Genomic DNA, 24,260 nt, shown 5'->3' with positions numbered 1-24,260 from the left:
AAGAAAATAAAAAATTAAACTCTACAACAACATAAAAGTTGAATCTATAAACATACATTAGTATTTATTTTTATTATTATTGATGATGTAATCATGTTAATTTCAAGTAAAAAATACAGGACATATTTATAAAAAAAAAATAAAGTTAATTAGTATTAATTAACAGTGGACACATAAATAATATTGAAGTGTTTACCTAAATGCAAAATTCTAAAAAAAACTAATACACATGTTACACTTAATGCTTAAAAATGAGACCAAAAAAATAAGTATAGAAAATAAAAACAACAACAATAAAATAAAAACAAAAAATAGATATAAGTAAAGAATGACAGAAAAAAAATAACAACTAAAAACATAAAAGATATAAAATAAAGGCAAAACAAAATAAGATAAAGATAAAAGATATAAAAAAAATTCAAACAAGATAAAGATAAGAGATATAAAGCGATATTAAATAAGTATATGTTGATCATAAAAAGGAAAATAAATAAAAGATGATCATTCATTTGATATTTTCTTCAGCGGTACATTAAATAGTTTGTGCAAAATGAAACATAATTAATGACGAGAATTGCACAATCCAGTAATTTTTTTTATAATTTTAATTTTGAATGCATTAAAAAAATATATTTTTAGTATTTAAAATAGTTAGAAATATAATTAATGAATAAAAACATAAATAGAAATAAATAAAGAATTGCAGAAAAAATAATAATAACTAGAAACATATTAAACATACTTATTTAGTATCGTCTTATATCTCTTATATTTATCTTGTTTTGATTTATTTGATTTTTTTTATATCTTTTATCTTTATCTTATTTTGTTTTTCCTTTATTTTATACCTTTTATGTTTTTAGTTATTATTTTTAATTCTGCAATCTTTATTTATTTATTTATGGTTTTTGTTTTTATTTTATTGTTGTTTTTTTATTTTCTAGACTTATTTATTTTTGCATTTTTTTCTTCTCATTTTTAAATAATCTTTTATTTATTTTCCTTTTTATGATCAACATATATTTATTTAATATCGCTTTATATCTCTTATCTTTATCTTGTTTGAATTTTTTTTATATCTTTTATCTTTATCTTATTTTGTTTTGCCTTTATTTTATATCTTTTATGTTTTTAGTTGTTATTTTTTTTTCTGTCATTCTTTATTTATATCTATTTTTTGTTTTTATTTTATTGTTGTTGTTTTTATTTTCTATACTTATTTTTTTGTCTCATTTTTAAGCATTAAGTGTAACATGTGTATTAGTTTTTTTTAGAATTTTGCATTTAGGTAAACACTTCAATATTATTTATGTGTCCACTGTTAATTAATACTAATTGACTTTGTTTTTTTTTATAAATATGTCCTGTATTTTTTACTTGAAATTAACATGATTACATCATCAATAATAATAAAAATAAATACTAATGTATGTTTATAAATTCAACTTTTATGTTGTTGTAGAGTTTAATTTTTTATTTTCTTCATTTTTAAAAATAATAATTTTAAACTAAACATTTTTAATTTATTACTTTTTTGTTTTTATTTTGTAAAAATTCATTTATTTATTCATTAATTATATTTCTAATTATTTTAAACATTAAAAATATTTATTTTTAATGCATTCAAAATTAAAATTATTAAAAAATAATAATTTATTATTTATTTATTTATTTTTAAAATGGTGCGAAATAAAAAATAAAAGAGTGCTAGATAGGGAAATAAAAACAAAAGGGTGCTAGATAGGAAAATAAAGATGTAAATGGTGTTAGATAGGGAATTGAGCCAGAAAAAACACATTTAATATATTATCTTTTGTTTAATTTTAAAGAACTCTACTATCGACTATATATTTTTAAGATATTGGTTAATGATCTCATTAAAAATCATGTAAGAATTAGTAAGTAATATTAAATATTACATTATAACTTGAGTAGTTAATACGAGATTTTAGTTTAAAAATTATTATGACCATCCTACGTAAAAAAAAATACCTTTTTGTATTTCTTAACAACCAGTATGTGTTAGAAATTTTCTGTATGCATCTTAAAACTTAAAATATGAAATGAGATTTAAAATACTGCAATCATCAACTTTTCTTTTTCATTCTTACTAAATATGAATTAAGTTACCTTCCAAAAAAATATTAACAACCAGTATTTAAAGTTATTTATAGTTTATTATAATGATAGTTTTTTTAACTGATCAGATAATTTATTATTAAATTATTCATTATAAAATTTTGTATATGAGTTGATAATTGTGTATTAAAAATTGAATAAATATAAAACATTATATATATATGTATCTTATAAATAGATTTAAAAGATTGAGTAATTCAAAATTTATTTCTTAACAAAACTGTATGAATTGTATTTTACATTAAAATAGATAAAATTAAAGTGCAAGATATTACTAGTAATTTATTCAAGGAACACAGTGCAATTCTAAAATAACTATAATAACATAACTGAAGTACTTCGAAAAAAAAGATTATTTGTAATTAAAAAACTACAGAGCCCATATTGGACTTCTACGTCCACAGTAATATGTTTCTCGTTAATAGATATTAAGGTATGATTGAGAAATTTTGAGAAGAAAAAAAAAAGGTAAAAAAATTATTTTGAAAATTGTAAAATAAAAAAGAGTTATATTTATACGAAGGAGTGAGAAAAGTGTGTACTAAAATTTGAAAAACCACGATCCCATCCATCCCTTTCAAACTCCTCCAAGTCTCAATCTAATCATATTCCTTATTAAACTTCCAATTCTCTCATTTTTCACGACCATCATTGCTAATTTGTCACCACCTTGTTTGCCGTCAAGGTTGAATCTATCCATTTTTTATATAAAAACATTCACCTCATTTTGTGTCTCTTCACTACCACTTTTCTCACTGCAATGCCAATTCCTTAGTTTTTCAAATTATTCTACCATGCTTGGCGGAGGAACCTTATTTCTATTTCATCAAACTAATATTAATGAATAAAAACAATGGCAGAGATTAAATTAATTAGCGTTCCAGATTATATATGATGGATTTTTTTTTTAATTATGAAGATCTATATATACATGCATACCGTTGGAGAGGTCATTTTTTCCCCAATAATAACTTATGTTGGTAACTGAAATTGAATCATTGGCAATGGTCACACTTAAAAATGGAAGGGACCCATTTTTTGAACAATGGCCTCTGACTAGACGGTTTTTCCCCCAATCAAGCAGCAACATAAGTAGCAGTTGCATCGTTTATGTAAACTGTCACAGAGAAAAAGGGAATTTAGTTATAGATATGTCACCTTGTGTACAACAAAATCTACATGTTGTTTTATAATTTTGTATGTAAATGTAAAATTTCTTTTTGGACTCCATATAAAATAGGGAAAGTAGGGGAAGAGAAAGTGACAAAGGGGATATGTGGCACACTCCAACCCTATGGCCACAATTAGAATATAGCAAGTCCTAAGACAAATGCGAATGGGTTCATTATTTTCATTTAAAATGATAACTAATAATCAAGTTTACCCATCTGCACTGTGATCCCTCTTGGGTTCAAATAGTCAACACCTCATTCTATATTCCTATATTCCACATGGAGAAAGAAACTAATTTGAAATTATGCATGAGATTCTCAAGAAATGATATGCACATGAATGACGAATGTGTTGTAGAGAAATGTGTTTTAGAAGTAATAATTATAGATGTGTGTGAGTAATTAAGAATTTATATAGAAGTTGGTTGGATGAAAATGGTAACTTAGGTTTGTTCTCACCATGTTCCTTATTGTGGAAAAATAAGATGATGGGTGTTATGAGAAAGTGAGGGGAAGAGAAAGCAAAGCACAAAGGAGGTTGTCGTTTTGGAATGTTGCTCTTAAATTTGTGCACATGGGAACAAGGGTGTCTAGGTTAGGGTATCCTTGTGTGCATTAGGTGGGGAAATATGCTCTAGTTGACCCAACAGTGGGGTGCCCACGCAAAGGCACCCGTCCCTAATGTTGTCCTAATAGACCCAAGACATCTTGGGGCCATGTGCCCCTCATGGGTCCTACAAATTTATAACAGAACTCAACGGCTTAGAGCTGCCTCATGACTTTCATTCCACAATCAATTTATGTTTCTAAGCCAGATTCGACAAAATAGGAAACCCTTTCTTTCACAACCCACCTCTCTCATTTTCTTCATTCTGTCAACTGATTTCATTTCATCACAAACTTACCCCAAACTCTCTCTCTATCTCTCTCTCAATCATTAATAATTATCCAATAATAGTTAACATTGCCACTTACACATTAATACCATCATCCATAAATAATTTCAATACAAACCTTCCATCACAAAATCAACTGCCACCTCAACATATATCTCATCACCTTTAACAAAAACTTGCAAATAACTCCACTCCACAATTCAACCAAATCACTTTTCTCAACATTTTATCATACTATTCATTTTTAACTATGATAAATATATGTCTAATTTATCACAATTTATGTCTAAATTTTTTATAAGGTATGATAAATATTTTTCGATCCACATAGATTCGAAAAAATAAAAAATCTCTAACTTGTGTACTTAAGATAAAAAAAAGTTCTAAAAGTTCAAATTGCTAGCTTAAAGTAAGTTATTTAGCTACAATATTTGATGAACTTTGTGTCACTAGCTTATAATTATTTTTCAACAGTTTGTATAAATTTTCAAGAGACAAATTCTACTCTTTTTTATATTAGTAGAAGTTAAATGCATATTAAGAATTTTTATCCTAGTAAACTGAATTAGACCTCAAGTTAATGTATAAATACTACTTTGTAAGTTGTTTAATTAACTTACAATATACGATTTGTTCTCGTGTTTATCCTTAATATTTTAATTAAATTCTTCGTCCATTCACCCATTTTCTATTCTTTTTATTTTGCATGTTTAAGTTTTCCACGACATAGAGTAAATACTAGTATTTTTTTATTAAATATGTAGTTATTGAATTATTAAAATTATACAAAAATGCATCAATACGTATTTGTAAGGAAGTTTTCACATTAAAAAATATGTATTTTAGTTATTAAAACATATATATATATTTTAAGAATGAATTTACTAACTATAATAATAAATAATAAATAATATATTTTGGTCTAAAGAAAACGATAATGTCCTTTTATAAAAAGGATCTAATAACAAAAAGTTAAAACATTTAACTTTAAAATAACAAATAAAACTAAGAATATATACTCGATCCAGTCATGCTAAGTAATTTTAAACAACTCTCACAAATTTTGTTTAAATGGTAATGTCTAATAAAAGCAACACTTTTTATAATTTTTTATTTACAGCTTTATTTTTCATAATTAAATATTAATTTCATAGTAGTTTTCTAAAGATGTGTTGTTTATATTGAAAAAAATATTTATTTTTTAAGATTTAGGATCTTATTAAACACTTATATCTTAATTTTAAGATTTTAATTATGTTATATTAATATATTTAATAAAATTTATAAAATAATTATACTTTAAATTTTATATTTTTATTTTGGTATTTCCACTTCAAGTACGTTTAAAATATTGTTAGAGTTAATTATTATAATTAAAATATTATTTAATTTGAAGTGTGGAGTTCTATCATAACTTTTTTTCTTAAAAAATATTTTGAAAGATTAATAAGAGAAAGGTGAATTTAAATTGTAGTTATCGATTCCACAACAATTAGAAATGTTCTAATAAATAGATTATTTGAGTAGTTCGGAAATTAATTTCCTTGAACAAGACATTGAAATGGAGTCTTTCTTTTTATTAAAAAATGTCATTATCCATTATCTAATATCAACCACAAGTTCGTCGGCTACCCGTTAATTTATTTATTATTTGTTATAAAGTATATGTTATCTACTAATCTTTACGGACAAAACTCATACTCATTGATGATAGATGGTTAAATTTCTTGGACACATAAATTTGAAGTTAAGAAAAAAAATTGCCTCCTATTATTTTATAAACTACATTTTTTTTTTCATACAACGCGCGAGATTATTAAATAAGGAATAATCTTGTAAAAAAAAAGCAATAATCTTATAAAAAAATAAGCAATAATCATGCTATCTATTTTAACTCATTAGATGAATATAAATGCATTCTACTAACATAATTATATCAAAATATTTATATATTATCAACATTTAAAAGAATATTTAAAAATAATAAATATAAATACTATAAGAAATAAGACCTAGTTTCTATCTTTGTAAGATATTTAAAAAAGTGGAGATAATTTTAAAAAGAATAAAGATTAAAATATTTTAAGTTTTATTTAATATATGCAATAGAATTTTATTTATTAATTTATTTTATAAATATCACCTTATCTCTAAACTTACTTTTTTTATTTTTTTAAATTTTGAAATTGTTTCTCATATTTTCTTTAATAAGAAGATTCATTTTAAAATATAAGAGAGTTTAGAACAATATTACTTTATGAAATTATATTTTAAGTAAGTTTAAAATATGAGTGAATTTATTGAAGTAAAAAATAGAAATGTGTGACGTTTTCAAGACATTTGTAGAAAAAAAGAAATTTAAAATAAAGTTTTGAAAATAGATGGAGGTCAATAATATATCGATTTTATAAATTTTTTTTAGCAACATGGACTCTCTCATCCGCTAATTATATATATATATATATATATATATGATTTATGAAAGATCACATAGGCAACAAAGACGACCTACACGACTCGAGGATTATGTTATGGATAATGATAATAATCCATGTGATAAACAAATTATTTATTTTAAAATTTTGAGCTAGTGACTTTTTTGAAGAACCTGTAAAAGATCATAATTAGAGAAAAGTCATAAATGTTGAGATTTATGCAATACAAAAGAATGGAATATAGGAGTTGATAGATTTGTTTATGAGACAAAGTGATCATTTTAAAGTGAGATTATGACAAAATAATACAAGCATAAACTAGATATTGATAATTTTTAGGTATTTTCTCCTATTGCTATATTAGATTCAATTCATATGAGTTTATCTATTTTAGCTCAAACTATATAGAGTCAAAGTCTATTTTATACGTTGAGTAGTGTCCAAGTTATGTGATTAAATGTAAGGAAGATAAAATCTACAAATTAAAGAAAACATTGTATAATTTGAAGTAGGCACCAAGAATTTATTATAAAAAGATTGATTCATACTTTGCATAAAATGACTTTCAGATATGCCCATTTGAACATGCTTTATATATTAAATTTGTTAACTCCAACAATACTCTTATTGTATATCTTTGTGTTAATAATAATCTTTATTGACTATAATCTCAAAATAGTTGCAAAGTTCAAGGAGACTATGAAAGAAAATTTTTGAAATGACAGATTTGGGTCTAAGTCTTATTTTCTTGGTATTGAAGCCATTGAAAAGGATGATGGATTTTTCATATCTCAAAATAAATATGCTAAATACGTTCTAAAGAAGTTTAATGTGGAGAATTCAAAATTGGCATCCATGTCAAATGAAGAAAAAATGAAATACACAAGAAAAAAATAATGACAACAAAGTATAATTAACTTACTACAAGAGTTTGATTGGAATACTTCAGTGCAACAAGGCCAGATATTGTATTTGAAGTATGATTACATAGTAGATTCATGAAGAACCACATATGTGTCATTTGCAAGGAGTTAAAAGAATTATGTGATACATCAAAGGTACTTTTACCAATGGAGTTTTTTATGCTAATAATAGTAAAGTAAAACTTATTAGGTATACAGATAGTGATTAAATATGAGATCTAGAAACAAGGAAAATACACTAATATATGCATTTTATCCTAATAATGGGGCAATATCACAATTTTCAAAGAAACAACTTGTTGTCGCTCTATCAACCATCAAAGCAAAATATATTGCAACAACAATAATTGTTCAACCCATATTGTAACAACAATTGTTCAACCTAGAGATTGTGGCTAAGAATAATTTTGAAAGTAACACATCACAAGCAAGATACTCTCACATTGATATTTTGGAACAACAAGTTTGAAATTGCATTATGCAAAAAAATTTAGTGTTTCATGGATGGTCCTAAGTATTTTACAAGATCTGAGATCTGGCCAAAGAGAATGAAATAGAGATGAAATATTGTCCAATTGAAGAAGAGATTCAAATATTTACAATAAACCATTAAAAATTGAGTTATTTTACAAATTGAAAAAACTGGTTGAGATGATAAAAAATTAATTTTGATTAAGGAAGAAAATAGTAGAAAGTAATCAAATTTTACTAAGTGTAGCATATACCAAATCATTTTATTAGTAATTTAAAGTGTTTAGTAATTTATATATTTTTATAAACTATTAAGTTTAGAGCTACTAGTTTATTATTTTTTACTATATTTATCATTAATACTTTAGTATACTTTATGTTTTTAACTATTATATTTTTTAATATTAAATTAGTTGTTTAAATATTGCAATTTAAATGTATAAATAATAGTGGAGGAATAAAGACAAACGGTTTTAGTTATTTTTAAATACTTTTAGCTTATTCAATCATATTAATTATTCTAATGGTAGTAGTTAATACATTTTTAATTTACTTTTCATAAGTATTTTATCATGGGAAAAAGTTATAAGAAGTCAACATTAATATGGGTTTAAAAACTGGTTAGAAGTCACTAACATAGAAAATAAACATAAACACTAATTCAAAACTCAATCAAATTAGAATGAGTCAATTTCAACATTTTGTGACTAACATGTGCATTCTTCATCATTCCTTAAAGTTACTATCGATATAAAATGTGAAATTTATATCAAATTAAAGTCATAATTAAAAAGTGACACACACGTCGTTATGAACCAATATAAAATGTGGTATTTTTTAGAGTGTATTTCTCTTGTAAGTTAAAAATTCCTTTTTTTTTTTTACAAATCATACCACAATACCAAATATATATTTCATAAAATTTTATCTCAATTAAATAAAGTCTAATATTCCTTAAAAAAATGGATTCGTAAAAATTAAATCAATAAAATGTTTAACAACATAACTTTTAACAAGTAAATAACACAATACCCCACCATTTTTTAAGATTATGGTTTTCAATATTATCATCATCATCATAACTAGAGGGTTACTATCATAATCATCATTAACATTGTGATGGGTAATTAAAAGCACCACCATGATCCTCACAAGCATGGGTTTTCCCAGGATTGACATTGTTTAAAAAAATTTGGTGAATATTTAAAAATTTGTATAAAGGTTATAAGTAGTTTTGAAAGTAAGCATGGTTTAGTTTTGTGGTTTTCCTATTCCATGATCTTTGGTCCGATAAAACACTGTGAATATGCATTGAGAGTAATCCCACATTGTGTGACCAGCATAGCTTAACTATTTTGTTTGTGTCTGAAGTACTTGACAAAGCGAATGAAGAGATATATATATGTAGATCTTGGGATGGGAATTCATTATTCAAGAGTCTGATTTACTGTTAAAGTTTGGACCTGACCATGTCTAAAGATTCCACTGTGATCATTCTTTTGCCTTATTCGACTTACATGGCTAAATTTGTATAGACAATTTTCATGAGAAAAATTTTGCAAATTTTATGCTTTATTAAACCCAAGTGACAACGCATGCATATAAACATGCACATGTACATTCCATACCCACTCAATGGTCAGACATCACTTATAAAGCGAATCACAACATTACTTCAAACAAAAATAAATCAAATTAATTCATCCTTCATCTTTTATTTAACTTAGAACATAATTCCATATCTCACTTTCTTATATATATATTAAAGTGATTTTATTTTTAATTGATATAAAATTGACCTTACCTCTTTGAGTCTCCAATAATCATCAATCAATTAATGATCATAAGAATCATTTTTTCCTCCTTAATTATGCAATGGTAACTATATGAAGATGTATGAATTCCGAAGTTGGTATTTACATGTATAGATAGATATAGCTAGTATATGGCATGGGGTAACTGAGAGCATCTAAGAAAATATGTAAGGACAATGAGGAATAAACAACGAAAATGATTATTAATTGACCACTATAAAGCCTGCATCGATCTTGAGATTAAAAATACAAAAAGAGAGTACGCTGACAAAAAAAGTTTTGGAATTATTAGACAAAACAAATAATTGAATTGAATGATGGTCTGGAACGAAAAGCCAAGAAAATAATTGACAATAATTGGCATCGATACACGAGTTATGTAATTTTCTCCAAGCTATATGTCCTCATTGCACAAATAGGAGAAACTTGAAAAGTGATGAAAATGATTTAGTTGGTAGGAGACTAATTAAATAAGGTATAATTAGAGGGCGAATGTGAATGGATATATTATATTTGATACGTCTTCATTATGATGATTTTAATCAAATTTACTTGCGTCAACCTCACCTCATACGTTTAATATTGGGCATGTGTGTAGCCACTTGTCTTTCTCTATTTGGTTTTCTTGGCATTCAACAACACAGTACAAGGATGAAGGATTCAAATTCAATGGTTTTAAGAAATTCATCAACTTTGGCAAGTAATGATGGTAAGAGAGGAATGAGAATATTTGTTGTTGATGGATCTTCAAAATGCGCACTTATTTGAAGGGTAATTTGGAAAAGGTTGAAGTTGTATTTCACGATCAGTGGCATGCGGTTGCGCATGCCTTAGCAATTGGTAATAGATATAAAGAAAAGTCTATATCTCTCAAATCAGATGTTACCAATACAATGTCTTTTTAGCATTTTAAATACTCTCTAAGCTCTTGTCAGATCCTGACATTTTTTCAACGTAGAAAGAAGCCTCAGAAAAAGAAAAGTCTAATTATAAGATTGCTTTAAAAAATAAAAAGAAATCAACACCAAACACGACTTCATTACTTTCACTTCATTCACCCACTTTCGATCCTAAGTTTTTTTTAAATAATCAGTATTTGAAAAAAAAAAGTTTTTATTATTTTTAAATTTAACAGCAACTTTGAAAAAGAATGTTGAAATTGTGGATATAGTTAATTATTTTAATTACCATATGAAGTAAAGATGAGTAAGACTCGTTCTGTTCAATCTAAATATCCAATGCAATTTCTTAAGATGTGAGTTCGGATTATGTTTTCATTATCAACAAATGTGTGTCTCGGAAATAATATCTTCATTAATAGATTATATCTTGTATGAAATAGTGTTATGTTTATAATAATATTAAAACTTATATTTAAAATATACTTTAATTTAAGTTTTAAAATTTTAATTCTACTATTCGAGCTGATATATTAGGTTAAAATGTTGATATTAATAACAAAATATCTATCTTTTAAAAAGCAATAAGAGTTTAAAATTAATGAAAAATATATATAATTAGCTAAAATATTTTAATAAATATGTAGATCAATTAAGCATATAAATATATATTCCATGTTAAGTTACCCTTATCAATTATTTGAATAGTTAATTTAAACATTTCTAATTTCATAAGCTTAGATACGATTTTTTGCTAAAAATTTTCAACTAAATATTCTTTTTAGACTTTGAAATAGTTTTGCTAAACAGAACCTATATTTCTTAAAATATAAATGTCTTATATAATTGTAATCAAACAGTTTTTGCTTATACACTATATATATCAAATATTATAACCAAACAATAAATAACTTTTACTTTTAATAGAATCTATAAAATAAATAAATTATCATTTAAACATAACATTATTTTAAACAACTAAAAAATGGAGCAAATGCCAACTATTAAATCATATATATATATATATATATATATATATGTGTGTGTGTGTGTCATTATGCACATATAGACACCACAAATAAAAAGTTTTAAACATTTTACCCTCTTTAATAATTCCTTCTAAACACATATTTAATTTACTAATTTAAATTATGAATTGTGCTATATTGATTTTATCTTAACTGCAATCCTCACTAAATTTGAATTATATAAATTACTCTCGTACATTTAATTACAATAATAGGTAATCCCTAACTAAATATATTATATGTAGGAGAAATAAATAAATTATATTCAATAAATATTTTTAATATATAAAATATATTTGGATATAAAATGAAAACTTCAAGTTGTGAACTAAGATTATTTTAAACTATTAATAAATTCCTTTTTTAAAATTATTAAAACAATTTATTTACAAATATAGATAAAAAGATGATAGAAAAATAATAATAAATTTATATAAATTTAAATTAGTTTGTAGATAAGCTAATTTATCTTTTTTTTTAAAAAAAATACTTTTACCTTGTATGAGTTAATTTTAATTTATAAGAACAAATTCTTATATTATAGAAACGATTTTCTAAACTATTCTTATGTCAACATTATTTAATTTTTTTTCTAAACAATTAATTTTTTATGTCCATATTAACATGTTCAAATTTATTAGACGGTACTCTTAACACTACAAGAAAATAATTAAATAAAAACTAATGTTAGAGATAAAATATAATTAGTTACTATATTGATTAAATTAAATACGATTTTAGAAACTAAAAAAATTATTGGTATCTAAATTAGTTTATATTATTAATAAATAGTTTCTAAATTGGTATTTAATTAACTATCAAGGTTTTAACTACCAACTTTATTATAAATTGGTATCAAACTTTTAATATCATTTTAGCACACTCAAAAGGCAACTACATTCAAATTCAAACACTCATTCTTTGTTTACTCCAACTACCTTCCATAATATATGTATTGATGAAGTCTTAAAAAAAACATTTAATATCACATTTCAAAGGCACAATACAATTAAGTATTGAGTTAGTTAATTCCATATGCTTAATAAAGTTCCATATATATATATATATTAAATTCAGCATATATAACTTTTTTAGATGGAGATGTAGTGCTTGTGTCATTTGCATATAATTTTTCAGGAGAAGATAAATTAACATAAGTTATTCGTTGCTTAAATTGTTATAAGATATGTCACTTGAGCCTTAATTTAAATGTTTGAGCAATATATCTTTGGAGGAAAGGAGAAAATTAATTTGACCCCTTTCTCACTTCAACTCTCAGAGAGATTCTTAGATAATTAATGTAGTCTCTTGTTAGCTTGAGCACCCAAACAAATGTTTAAATATATAAACGTGAATTAACTCGACATAGAAACACATGTTTAAACATGTATATATATAGGATATGAGAGGGAAAAAAATATAATTTTTTGTAATTAGTTAATAGTTAATGAATTAATGAATTTTTAATAACAATTTGTTATGTAGGTTAAAAGCCTTGATCCGCAAAATCATGAAGCAAAGGTATTAAAATGATAGGTCAAAGAGATGAATTCCGTAAGATTTAGGTAGCGTAGTTAAAGGAAATAATGAAGGGGTTAATTGAATAAGGAAAATAAAAGAATAGAGAAGTGAGAAAGTAAGTGTTAAACATAAGATGTATTTAGAATGAGTGGGCATTGGGAAGAGACATAATTGGACAAGGATGGTTTTAATGGGACAAAAGACACAGCATAAAACGTAGTACTTTGTGTTGAGCTTCTTCATTTGCGCATAAAAGCAGACATGCATATGAAGAAGTTGAATAAATTAGTGTATTGCTTGGTGCGAAGAAATAAAATCTTGGGGATGGTGGAGAAAAAGTAAAGTTGGTGACCAGAGATAACTGTTTTTAACTGAAAAAGTGCAAACACTGCCCCTCGATTCACGAGGGTTAAGATGAGTCGAAATATACAATACATCACACCAATATTTTCCTACTTTATATATCATTATTATTATATTAATGGTCTGTCTATATTATCTGCACAAATATGCTAGCATTGATAGTACGGATTTTTGCCTTCTGTCTGTGATTCTCATATATCACTTCTACTGCCAGAGGTTGTTATCTTTGTGCACTCCAAAACAAACCTCACTCTGCCCTCCTCTGCTATCCTCTCTCTCCCTCTGGATCCCATCAACATACTATATACTATAACATTTTGGGACCACGTGACTTCCATATTTACCCTTTCTTTTACCCACTCCCTAATATCTCTCACAATCATCTCAAATCAAATCTTCAACAAAACCTCTTGCTCTTATCAACACTATGTGTGTGTGTGTGGAAGAAAGAATGAAAGAAAGATATTTGTGGTTTATGAAAGGTGAAAATGGTAAAGATGCAGAGGAAAGAAACAAAGAAGTTATGAGCAAAGTGTGGGGCTGGGCAGGCCTGGCCTGAGTTGATGCAACGAAGGGCTTTATGCCGCAAAAGGACAAAGTGGAGTCTAAAAATTAAATGATTGAATTGAATGAATAATATTGTACACTTTATATAAAACTCACCATGTCAATGAATTACTATCATCCATCAGGACTTCTCCATTTCCAATGCTCAATCAGGCCCCCCCAACACCACAATCTTCAACCTTTTAAATTAACTGCACACTCTCTTCACTTCAAACCCACCTTAATTACTTTTTATTCAATTTTATCATATTATTAACACAACATTTAATGAAAAGATTATAATTTAAGATCCACTTCACTATCATTCAACGACCTAAAATTGTATACAATCTGTAACGCCTGAATTAATTACTACAACTATCATATTAGTGAAATAAACACTACCTATAATATAGGTATATTATAATTGTATCACTTATAAGTTTATAAGTACAACACTATAAGGAATCACCTGTTTTCAAAACATTTTACATCACCGATCTCTAATAAAATAAAATAAATAAATCATCTCGAAACTTCTTTACTTCTTCAATCATTTGTATTAATATATGCTTTTATATTAACTACAATTAGCACAACACATAAATAAGGGTGAACTATTCGAAACAAAACATAATATTATAATATAACATCAGTCTTATAGATATGGATGCAAATAACTCACACTTAGTCATAAATTACTATTATGAGATATCCAAAAAAACTCTAAAATTCATTTTTTTTTTCTAAAATTCATGACAAACAAGTTTCATATTTTCATATTTTAAACCGTCAATATCTCCTTTTAACCAACCCATCAAGAAAAGAAGAATAAAATAGATATCATCGAATAAATTTACCAAAACTAAATTTTCTTCACTTCCTTATCACCTATTTCAATCTGGTAGAAAAGTCAAAGTGAAAAAAAGAAAACTTCAATTACTTTGAGAGAATAGAGAATTTTTTTTTTTTGTAAATTGAAGATTTTAAAATGAAGAAATGAAACTTTTTAGTAAAAAAATTATTTTATTCTTGTAGATGGTATAAATCGTATTAGAAATAAAAATATACAATAAATTTTTATTTTAATAAAACAATATTTTTTTAGGTGAACAAGAGTTTGTTGAAGTATTTTTCCTTAATAGATTATAATATTATTAGTAGATAAATTTAAGAATTTATTTTTTATTTTAAGTTTTTGAAAGATATATAAAATCTATCAATCATCTCTATAAATTGGAATAGTTATACAAAATAAAAGTCTTTTAAGGTCCTATTATTCAAGAAAAAATTATTCGTTTTAGTAAGTTTTCTCAACTTCTAATATCTTTCAACCTGTCATTTTCATTTTCATTTCTAGAATGAGTTTCAATATTAAAAATTATCAATAATTAAAAGTAATATTTTATCATAATATAAATTTAGATCATAAACTTAAAATATACTTTGTGTAAAAAAAATATTTATTATTCCCAATTTTAATTACATCATATTTATAAACTCAAAATATTTATTTAATATAAATTTTAGTTTTATAAAATCAGCTTATATCCTATATAATATACATGCTAAATAGTAGCTAAATACATTGGAGAGTAAACTCTCACTCTTCCTGATTTTTCTAAGTATACTAATTTAATATTCATTATGTTCTCTGGTTTTATGCATTACACTAGTCTTTCAAGTAGTAAAAAAATTATTTTCTTGTCAAACTACTCATCTTAAAATTGGCTTTTATATTTTTAGTAACTTGTTGCTAACTCAGATTTTTGTTTTTTCAATATGATTACTTATATTGAAGTAAGTCAAAACATGTGATACATAATAAAATAAGGGGACATTGTAAAAAAAAAAAAAAAAACAACAACAAAACTAACGTAATGAAAGTTAAATTAAAATTTCCGTCAAATATCAAGACAAAACTAAAAAAAAATTGTTTAGAAATATATGCAATTTTTTTAAAAAAAAAATCTGTACTTAAATTTGATCCTTTTATTAGTATTTTTTTTTTCTTTCTTTTATTGACTTGATCATTTAGACTTTGAATTTGACCTATATATGAACAAAAAAAAAATGTCATTCGATAATAATCGAAGTAAACTTTACTATTTGAGAAAAAAAAATCTTGAGAAGTTACTCTGCCACTGCTTCGAGTTAATTCATTAAAGTCATATTTGATATTAACTCTTTAAAAATATTAATGTTTAATGGCTGGATATTGTAAAGGTTAAATTCTTGATAGCGTGTCTAGTTTGAAGTCTCATAACTTTCAATACACTGTTAACAAACAAAAAAAGAAACTTTCAATGCACTTAGACAAAAGAAATTATAATGATAAATTAGCTTCAATGGATATTTAGATATTTTAAACGGCAAAAACAAACACACTACTGTTTTAAATATATGGAACTCATACTCAGTTATTTATAAATATACCACCATACTTAACACTTATAAGTTATAACAGTGTATACTGCATTTGTATGCATAAAGTGAACGTATAATCTTGTGCAATCTTAATATATGTGAGCTCTGCATTATCCTTTTTCATTTTAAAATAATATTATTGAGTTTTGTTTCTCATTTTTGTGTTGTATTAAACCTTTTTAGACGTAACATTATCAACTAAATTTCAAAAAGTACTTTATGAGATTTGAGCATATCAGGTAGGAGGATTAAAAGTGTAAAGTAGTCTTAACAATATTAATGGGGACGAATTGAAATGTTTATATTGAAATATTAAAAAAATGTCACGCATGTTAATGCTAAAAAAACGAGGTGCAGATTTGACTTTTATTTCCAATTAAATTTTTTGGGGGCTAACCTTTTTGAATTGCATTCTAGCTTGTAACAACTAACTTTCAGCCCTCAACTTTTGACAGGGGAATCTTCTAGCTTTTTTTCCATTCTTGTGTGGCATAATGTAATTAATAAAGGGGCATGAAAAGTATCCTCCATAGGTGGTTTGGTTTTGTTATTCCCTTAAATGACAGTGTGTGGTTGGATAAGGACATAGAAAATAGAAAAGAATAGATGAGTTGTAATTTAGTTTTAAATTAGTAGAAACGTTGAAGTGAGAGTGCAGTTGATGATATTTGGATAATAGAGATAGATGATAAAGCAGAGCAGTGAGTGTGTATTTGAGATGAGAGATGAGTTTTGAAGTGATATGAAAGTGAAAAGTACTAGAGCAAGAGAATCGAAATCATCACAACGAGGCTGAGAGAGAGTGAGAGTGAGAGGGAAAAATGAAATGGGAAGTGTAGGTGTGAAACTACCGGTCCTTATTGGCAATAAATTCAGGTTTCCCCTACTCTCTAAATCCCATCACCACTAGGTGCATATGGCATAGACAGTGACACTTGCTACCTATCCTCCTATTGATGCCCCTACCGTTTATGTGTAAGCACATGCTTCCTTTGCAGAACATGTCCTGTTACAAATTTACATGAAAATAAGCTATAATCAGTCTTATTTCTCCCTTTACCATCCTCCCTACCCTACCCTACCATGAGGGGCTCCCCATATATATTTGTTGTAAATATGTATCCTCACTTCATAGCCCATGTCATCATAAGTCTCATTCTTATTACTATTCTATTGCTCCTCATTCCAGTTTTCCCACATTTAGCTTTCCTCTCATGTTGGGGATTAGGGTAAACCTGGGACTGCTGCTGTTATATATACATCATTAACACCCAAATTTATGCCAACTTAACCAGGATATTATCTATCCATAATCAATTCAGAGAACAAAATTCTTTTTTAACTTTTCTCACTACCCATAAATGTTTTCATGTTGCATTCCTTTCAATTTAGGCACCTACCTTTCAAACTTAGACCATGTTCCTATTCCCTAAAATAATCCCTCACCCTCACCCCTCACCTACTACTGTTATAGTTTGCACACTGATTCAGATCTCATTTATATTAGATACGTTGAATGTTAATATATAGTCTAATATGCATGCATGCTATTATAAAAAGGGTACACATACATGAGCCCAGCATTGCATCTCGCTCATTTTCTCGGTGTTGGTTACATTAATTCATGTTAACATATCCATATCCTCATTGATGACTTCTAATCAATTCTGTGTATACATACATATATATATTGATTTGAGGATTAGACTAAGATATGTATATGTACGTATGTATAAGGTAGTAGCTAGCTAGGTAGCTAGCTGTAAGTATATATATGTGTGTGTGATGGGGATAGTATTTAATGGGAATGAAAATGCATGATAATGAACAAAACTAGGAGACACAGAAAACAGGTGCATATGGACAGCATTAACAGGTGAGGAAAGAGGGGGAAAAAAAGAAAAGGAAAGAATAGGCAGTTCAGTAAAAGGATGCAAGACAGGATGGGCCACATGGCAAAGTGAGCCCCGTTCAGGAACAGCAAGAGAAGATGACTTCCCAAACCAAAGGGAAAGGGAATGAGAAATAATAAGGGCCTGGCAGTGATATGAATATGAGATAGATAGAAAGAGGGATAGATAACAACTAAATAGGCCCTAGCTAGCCCAAAGCAGCACCCAAGATCGACCACTCAACCAACATTGAAAGCCACCCTTCTGACTCTGCCTTTTAAAGATGAATTTTACATTGTGCTCTCTATGAGAAAAATGGGGCCTAGTTAATAAGTTGTAAGAGGTAACCACTAACCAGCTCCTGAAAATTTGGGCACTGTACTGCTCTAGTGGCCAATGGTCAAAATTCTCTATTATGACCCCATTCACTCACTCCCATTCATAGACATGCTGCTGGTGCTGGCAATGGTCAAGACCAGCTTTCACATGCCCCACTCTTCCCCTTGGTGGGCTCCTACCACTGCTTAGTGGTCACATACTGTGAGTACAGTATGTAGAGTAGTAATGGCAAAATGGGACTGTAGGTGTGGGTTAGAACCGACACCGAAAGGGACAAGTCCTGTGGCAAATGGAGCTCAACAGGCTCAGCTTCGGACGGGAGGGAGCCATCAACATCTTTGGCCCATTAGGGCACGCCTACCTTGCAGCAGGTAACAAGTTATGGAGACATGGCAATTGGGAAGTTAGTGTGTGTGTGTGTGTCTTCATGAAACTACTACTGCATAATAATCATATAGTGACCTGTGCTGTGCTGTGTTATGTTGTGTGAGTGCTGTGGTGTCATCGGTCATGTGGTAATTGGTGTTACGCTATTCAGATTCACGTGACTATGATAAGCCACAAATTTATTGAGCATGTGCTATAGCATATGGTACACTCATAAATGGGATTTGCCACTTCAGCCCTGCTTTTCACCAAACAACCTAAACGGTCGTAGCTAGTTAACTAACAAGGAGAACTCTTGTTCTAGTTCTAGCCTAATGGAGCACAATCAACACGCATTATGCTACTACTCAAGGTTCAATGTATTATGAGATTTGTAGCTTTTCATCCCAATGTACATGGACCAGCCCAATTCTCTACCTGCCCAACACCTAAACCCGCACCTAAATATCAAATGTTTTCCAATGCAACTCAGGACAGGACAGCAACTCAGGATCACTTACCAGTAACAACCAATACACTGCCACCACAATCTAACACATCATTTACTGCCTTGTATCAACTCTTTACAACTTACCTGTCTGCAGAAAGACACTTTCCAACACACAATGCAAGGTGCTGCCGTATCATTAAAAAATAAATAAGCACATCACCTTTTTTCCCTTGAACAACCAAACCAAGTGAAAGATCCTACAACTGGAATGTTTTAAATTACATGCTGCAACGGTTAGGCGCCGCCTGTTGCTTTTATGTGAGACATAACAAACTGTTCTCTGCGCTGTTTGCTTAAGACTAAAGAGATATTTTTCTTAAATTTTTCTTTTTCTTTTTACGTGTAACCAACAGTAATACTGTGTACTCTACGTTCACGTCCCTCTAAGGGTATCTCCAATGTGGCTACTTACGCAGGTAGGTTGTTAAAATTAAGCTACTTGAGAATATCAGTGGAGAAAATGAGTTCTTATAAATTTCGTAGAGGTTCTTATACAAGTCACTACGTACTGCTAAGGTTTCTTCAAATGTTTTCTAAATTTTTGTGGGTGAAGAAATGAAATAATATACGTGTTAAAAATAAGTTTAGAATTCAGGTTATGCGACTACTAGAGACTCAACAAAAGAAAGCTAAAACTGAAATTTCCATGTTGGAGATGCTCTAAGCATCAAGTCATCAGAAATGTCCCGAAAACATTTAAAACTATGAACTGTGCGCTTAACATCAGAACTGCAAGTCGTGTGCAACAGGACTGAAAAGGAGTGAATCACCATCGTGTCTTACCCATCTGAAGAACACAAATTTTTAAAATTTCCTTTCTTCTTTCCCTTGTCATTGAGTTTCTTTGAAACTCATTGTGATTATGTTTTGCAAGTATATAACCATGACTTCATGAACCACAATATCTGTTAAATATGTACGGAAGAATTTGAAATGCAAATCTTGCCTTTTCGTTGCTGTACAGACCAAATATATATTTGCACAAAATTTACAAGACTGGTAGCCTTAAATTTATGCTAATCATCCACTAAATATTTCTAAAAGTTGAATAATTAATGTGTTGAGTGAGGTGTTTAATAGAGATTGAATGCATATTTAAAGGTCTATTTTAAGAGTATTTTTAGTTTACAAGATAACTTGAATGTAATAAAGAATGTATCCAAGCCAAGAAAACATAATAGAAAAAGAGATTAGTTAAATCTTTAAATTATCCTTCTTTTGTTCTAAATTTTATACTACAATATATTGCATCTCTGGAACTGGGATACCACCCACACTAAGACATAACTGTACAGATTTGTTACAGATATAATAAGAAGTAGGCTAATTACAGTAATTATGGAAAATACTGAATCAATCATAGTAAAAATGGAAGATGTTAGGAACTCAACAGTATGCATACAAAAAGATTGGCACAGATAAATCATTAAATCTGATGTCGTTTGTTCTTATGACCTTGAATATGTAGAACTTCCAAGTTTAGCACTAAAACCGGGCGATTAAATTTTCTTTAAATTAGATATAAACATCATTGCACGGTAATTCGTGGATTCATATTCCATGTCAATTTAACATTTAATTGTATAGTAAACAATTGTTGCGTTCCGGTGGTTGACGTGGTTCATTAATCCCTTTCATCCATGGAACATTGAGCTAAAAATTTGGAAGGGGAATCTATATGACTACAAAGTTTTTAAAGACAGAAGAAGCCAATTGATACTATTACCCATAGCATAAAAGCGGGAACAAAACTAATAAATACTGCTTATTTATGCCTCTGCTAAACAGATCCCCACCCTTAGTCCTGCTTTCTATTTCACGAAACTCCCCCCAAGTTACAATGCATCAAACCAGAGGAAATAGCATTCTTTTTCATCAGCTATTTTCTGGAAAGCCTAAAAAGTTTATTCAAATGCTTCATCATCGTCATCTGGAAGAGGCTGAGCAGCCGCCTTAGCTAGCTCTTCTTCATTCCTGTAATGTACACAAGATTGAATCAACCAAAGAAAAAATAACTAGAGTGAGGCAGAACTGCCTAATGTGAATAAATCATACACATAACAAATAACTAACTGTTCTTACATTTGTTGTGTAACTAGATCAATGACCACGTCTGGGGGAGCAAGAGCAGGCATCTCCACAAAATGAAGGCCAGAATCCCTGGAATCTCAAACCCAATAATTTCGTGAGATTGACATATTAACAATAAAATAAACAAGAATGAAGCATTCTGTTACGTACCCTGCAAGTTTCTTGGCGAGGTATAAAAAGGGTTTTTCGAAATTGTAGTTACTCTTTGCAGATATCTCATAGTACTGCAGATTCTTCTTCCTGTGAAATGTAACCTGCTTTGCTTTAACCTGTCTATTCTTCACATCAACCTTGTTTCCGCAGAGAACAATGGGTATGTTCTCACACACCCTGTGTATGATTAACAAGAAAGAATGACATACTCAACATAGAAATACATTGCAACGCCAATGCTATTTATGAAAAATATACTCAACTCACCGACAGAGATCTCTGTGCCATGTCGGAACATTCTTGTATGTCAAGCGAGCCGTTACATCGAACATAATGATAGCACACTGGCCATGAATACTACACATAATTCGGAGATTTTCATTAGGACATCAGAACAGTCTTCCAATAAATTCTTAAACAAAATGTAGGAATTTCTGTTAACCATGAAGCCAAATAACTTAGCAGCTATTGGACAGGGTTAGCAGCTATTTAGAACACGCTGAAGGTTACATGCCAGGAAACAAGGTGAACAAAATAAAAGAACACAATTTGGAATCGACTAATAATATCAGAAAGAACAAATTTTTTTTTTAAGGAGAAGTCGTGTCGAATCGCACAAGATAAATACAAACAGAATCCCTCGAGAGAGTTGACACAATTACATAAACCAGTCATACAATTTTCAGCTATTCCATTTTCCTCTATTCATGACTAATATTAAAGGCCTATTTCATCTTCACACCTCCCGTCCAGGAGTTAACAATATATATGTTATTAGCGATCTGGCAAAATTTTCACATATCCCTATTATTACTTTCTACATGCCTATGACAATATTAAAAGTACTAGGTGGTTAAAGTTAGAAGATAACGTTATAATAAATACAAGAACATGTTGGAACAATGAGAAATATAATCAAGCAATTAGTAATTACGAATTGAAATTAGTTGGAAATATAACTAAATAAAGATTAAGATAAAAGAAGCACATCCACGGAACGTTGTTTAAACTTACTAGTAACCGTCTCTCAGACCACCGAATTTTTCTTGGCCAGCAGTGTCCCAGCAGTAAAAGCGAATTCTTCCACAGTTGGTGTGGAAGTCTAGTGGATGAACCTCCACACCAATGGTTGCTATTGTAAAAGAAATAGCCATAAATGAAATGTTAAGCATGGTAAAAAGTAAGAGAAGACGCTGGAAAGAAAAATAGTTATGAAAAGTTAAGGTGTTAAGGAGTTATTATTACGTTCATATTTCTTCTCAAACTCCCCAGTTATGTGTCTCTTCACAAAAGTGGTTTTCCCTGCAGAAGCAACCCATGTAGTTAGTAATAGCATATAACCATGATCATAAGTTTCATTTAAAATGCCTAAGTTATATAGAAAAATGAAAGTGAGTGAGTGATGAGATGGTTGAGAGGGAAATATAACCAGTTCCTCCATCGCCTACAATGACCAGCTTGAAACTGGGATAGTCAACCGGCTGATGCTGTGGCAAAGCCTGTGTATATATAGGAGAGAAAAGTAAGAAGGTTAAAGATACATAGAAGATGGGAAGAAAAATGAAGATAAGAATGAAGCATGCAAAGTCTCTCCATGGAGAGGGAGATAGAGAGAGGCTTACGTGCATACCATGATGAATAATGTTAGAGAGGAAAGGGTGATGCGTGTGAGGATGGAGTTAGGAGGGGAAGGTTGATGCTTATAAAGTTTGCTACTGAAGGGGTGTGGACTTGAAAATCACGCACAATTGGCTTCAATCTCACGCCATACCATGCCATTGCCATTGCATTATTCAATTGTTGTGGAGGAAGCACCCACTCCATCGCGGCTTAAGATTGACGCGCTCCTTTGCTTTTTCAAACTCTCTCTTACTTTATTCACATATTTTCCATTAGATTCTAAGCCTAAATTTTTAACTATTTATCTATTTTTAATTAAATATTTATTAAAAAAAACACTATTGAGCAACATTTTATTTTCTCTCTCTATATTTTTTTTAAGTAAATACATGTAAATTAATTATATTTTGACTCTCAAAATTCTATTTCAAGTTTTTGTCTCTCCTAAATTTATTTTAAGCTTTTGACTCCTCCAATATTTTCAATCTAAATATGTCATTATGACTTAGGTTTGACTTACGAGTTTGAATTCATTTTGAAATCCTATTATTCCTTTTCAAAGTCATATCTCTCCTTACTAAAATTATGTTTTAATTAAAATTACAGAGAAATTTAACATTTAAACCATCTTTAATAGGTTATATATGAAAATTT

General features: G+C 28.3%; 1 protein-coding gene across 3 annotated transcripts; it reads right to left on the bottom strand.

Moving 5' to 3' along the window:
• Positions 1–21,432: 21,432 nt before the first annotated feature.
• Positions 21,433–23,813, bottom strand: LOC137807494 (GTP-binding nuclear protein Ran1A-like). 3 transcript variants are annotated; one of them, XM_068608159.1, is made up of 8 exons: positions 23,617–23,813; positions 23,416–23,485; positions 23,232–23,288; positions 23,001–23,118; positions 22,254–22,343; positions 21,984–22,163; positions 21,825–21,902; positions 21,433–21,716 (listed from the first exon to the last, which is right to left on the bottom strand). In XM_068608159.1, the coding sequence occupies exons 1-8, from the start codon at positions 23,617–23,619 to the stop codon at positions 21,647–21,649; spliced, it is 666 nt and encodes a 221-aa protein (XP_068464260.1). In that variant the 5' UTR covers positions 23,620–23,813; the 3' UTR covers positions 21,433–21,646. The 3 variants fall into 3 exon arrangements, with proteins under 3 accessions (XP_068464260.1, XP_068464259.1, XP_068464262.1); XM_068608158.1 differs by having other exon boundaries at positions 23,609–23,664; XM_068608161.1 differs by having other exon boundaries at positions 23,416–23,486; positions 23,581–23,645.
• Between the last annotated feature and the right edge of the window lie 447 nt (positions 23,814–24,260).

This window comes from Phaseolus vulgaris, chromosome 3 (genome assembly GCF_000499845.2).
Source record: "Phaseolus vulgaris cultivar G19833 chromosome 3, P. vulgaris v2.0, whole genome shotgun sequence".
NCBI lineage: Eukaryota > Viridiplantae > Streptophyta > Magnoliopsida > Fabales > Fabaceae > Phaseolus > Phaseolus vulgaris.
The sequence above is the reverse complement of the archived record's forward strand: the minus strand, read 5'-3'. Positions and strand labels throughout refer to the sequence as shown.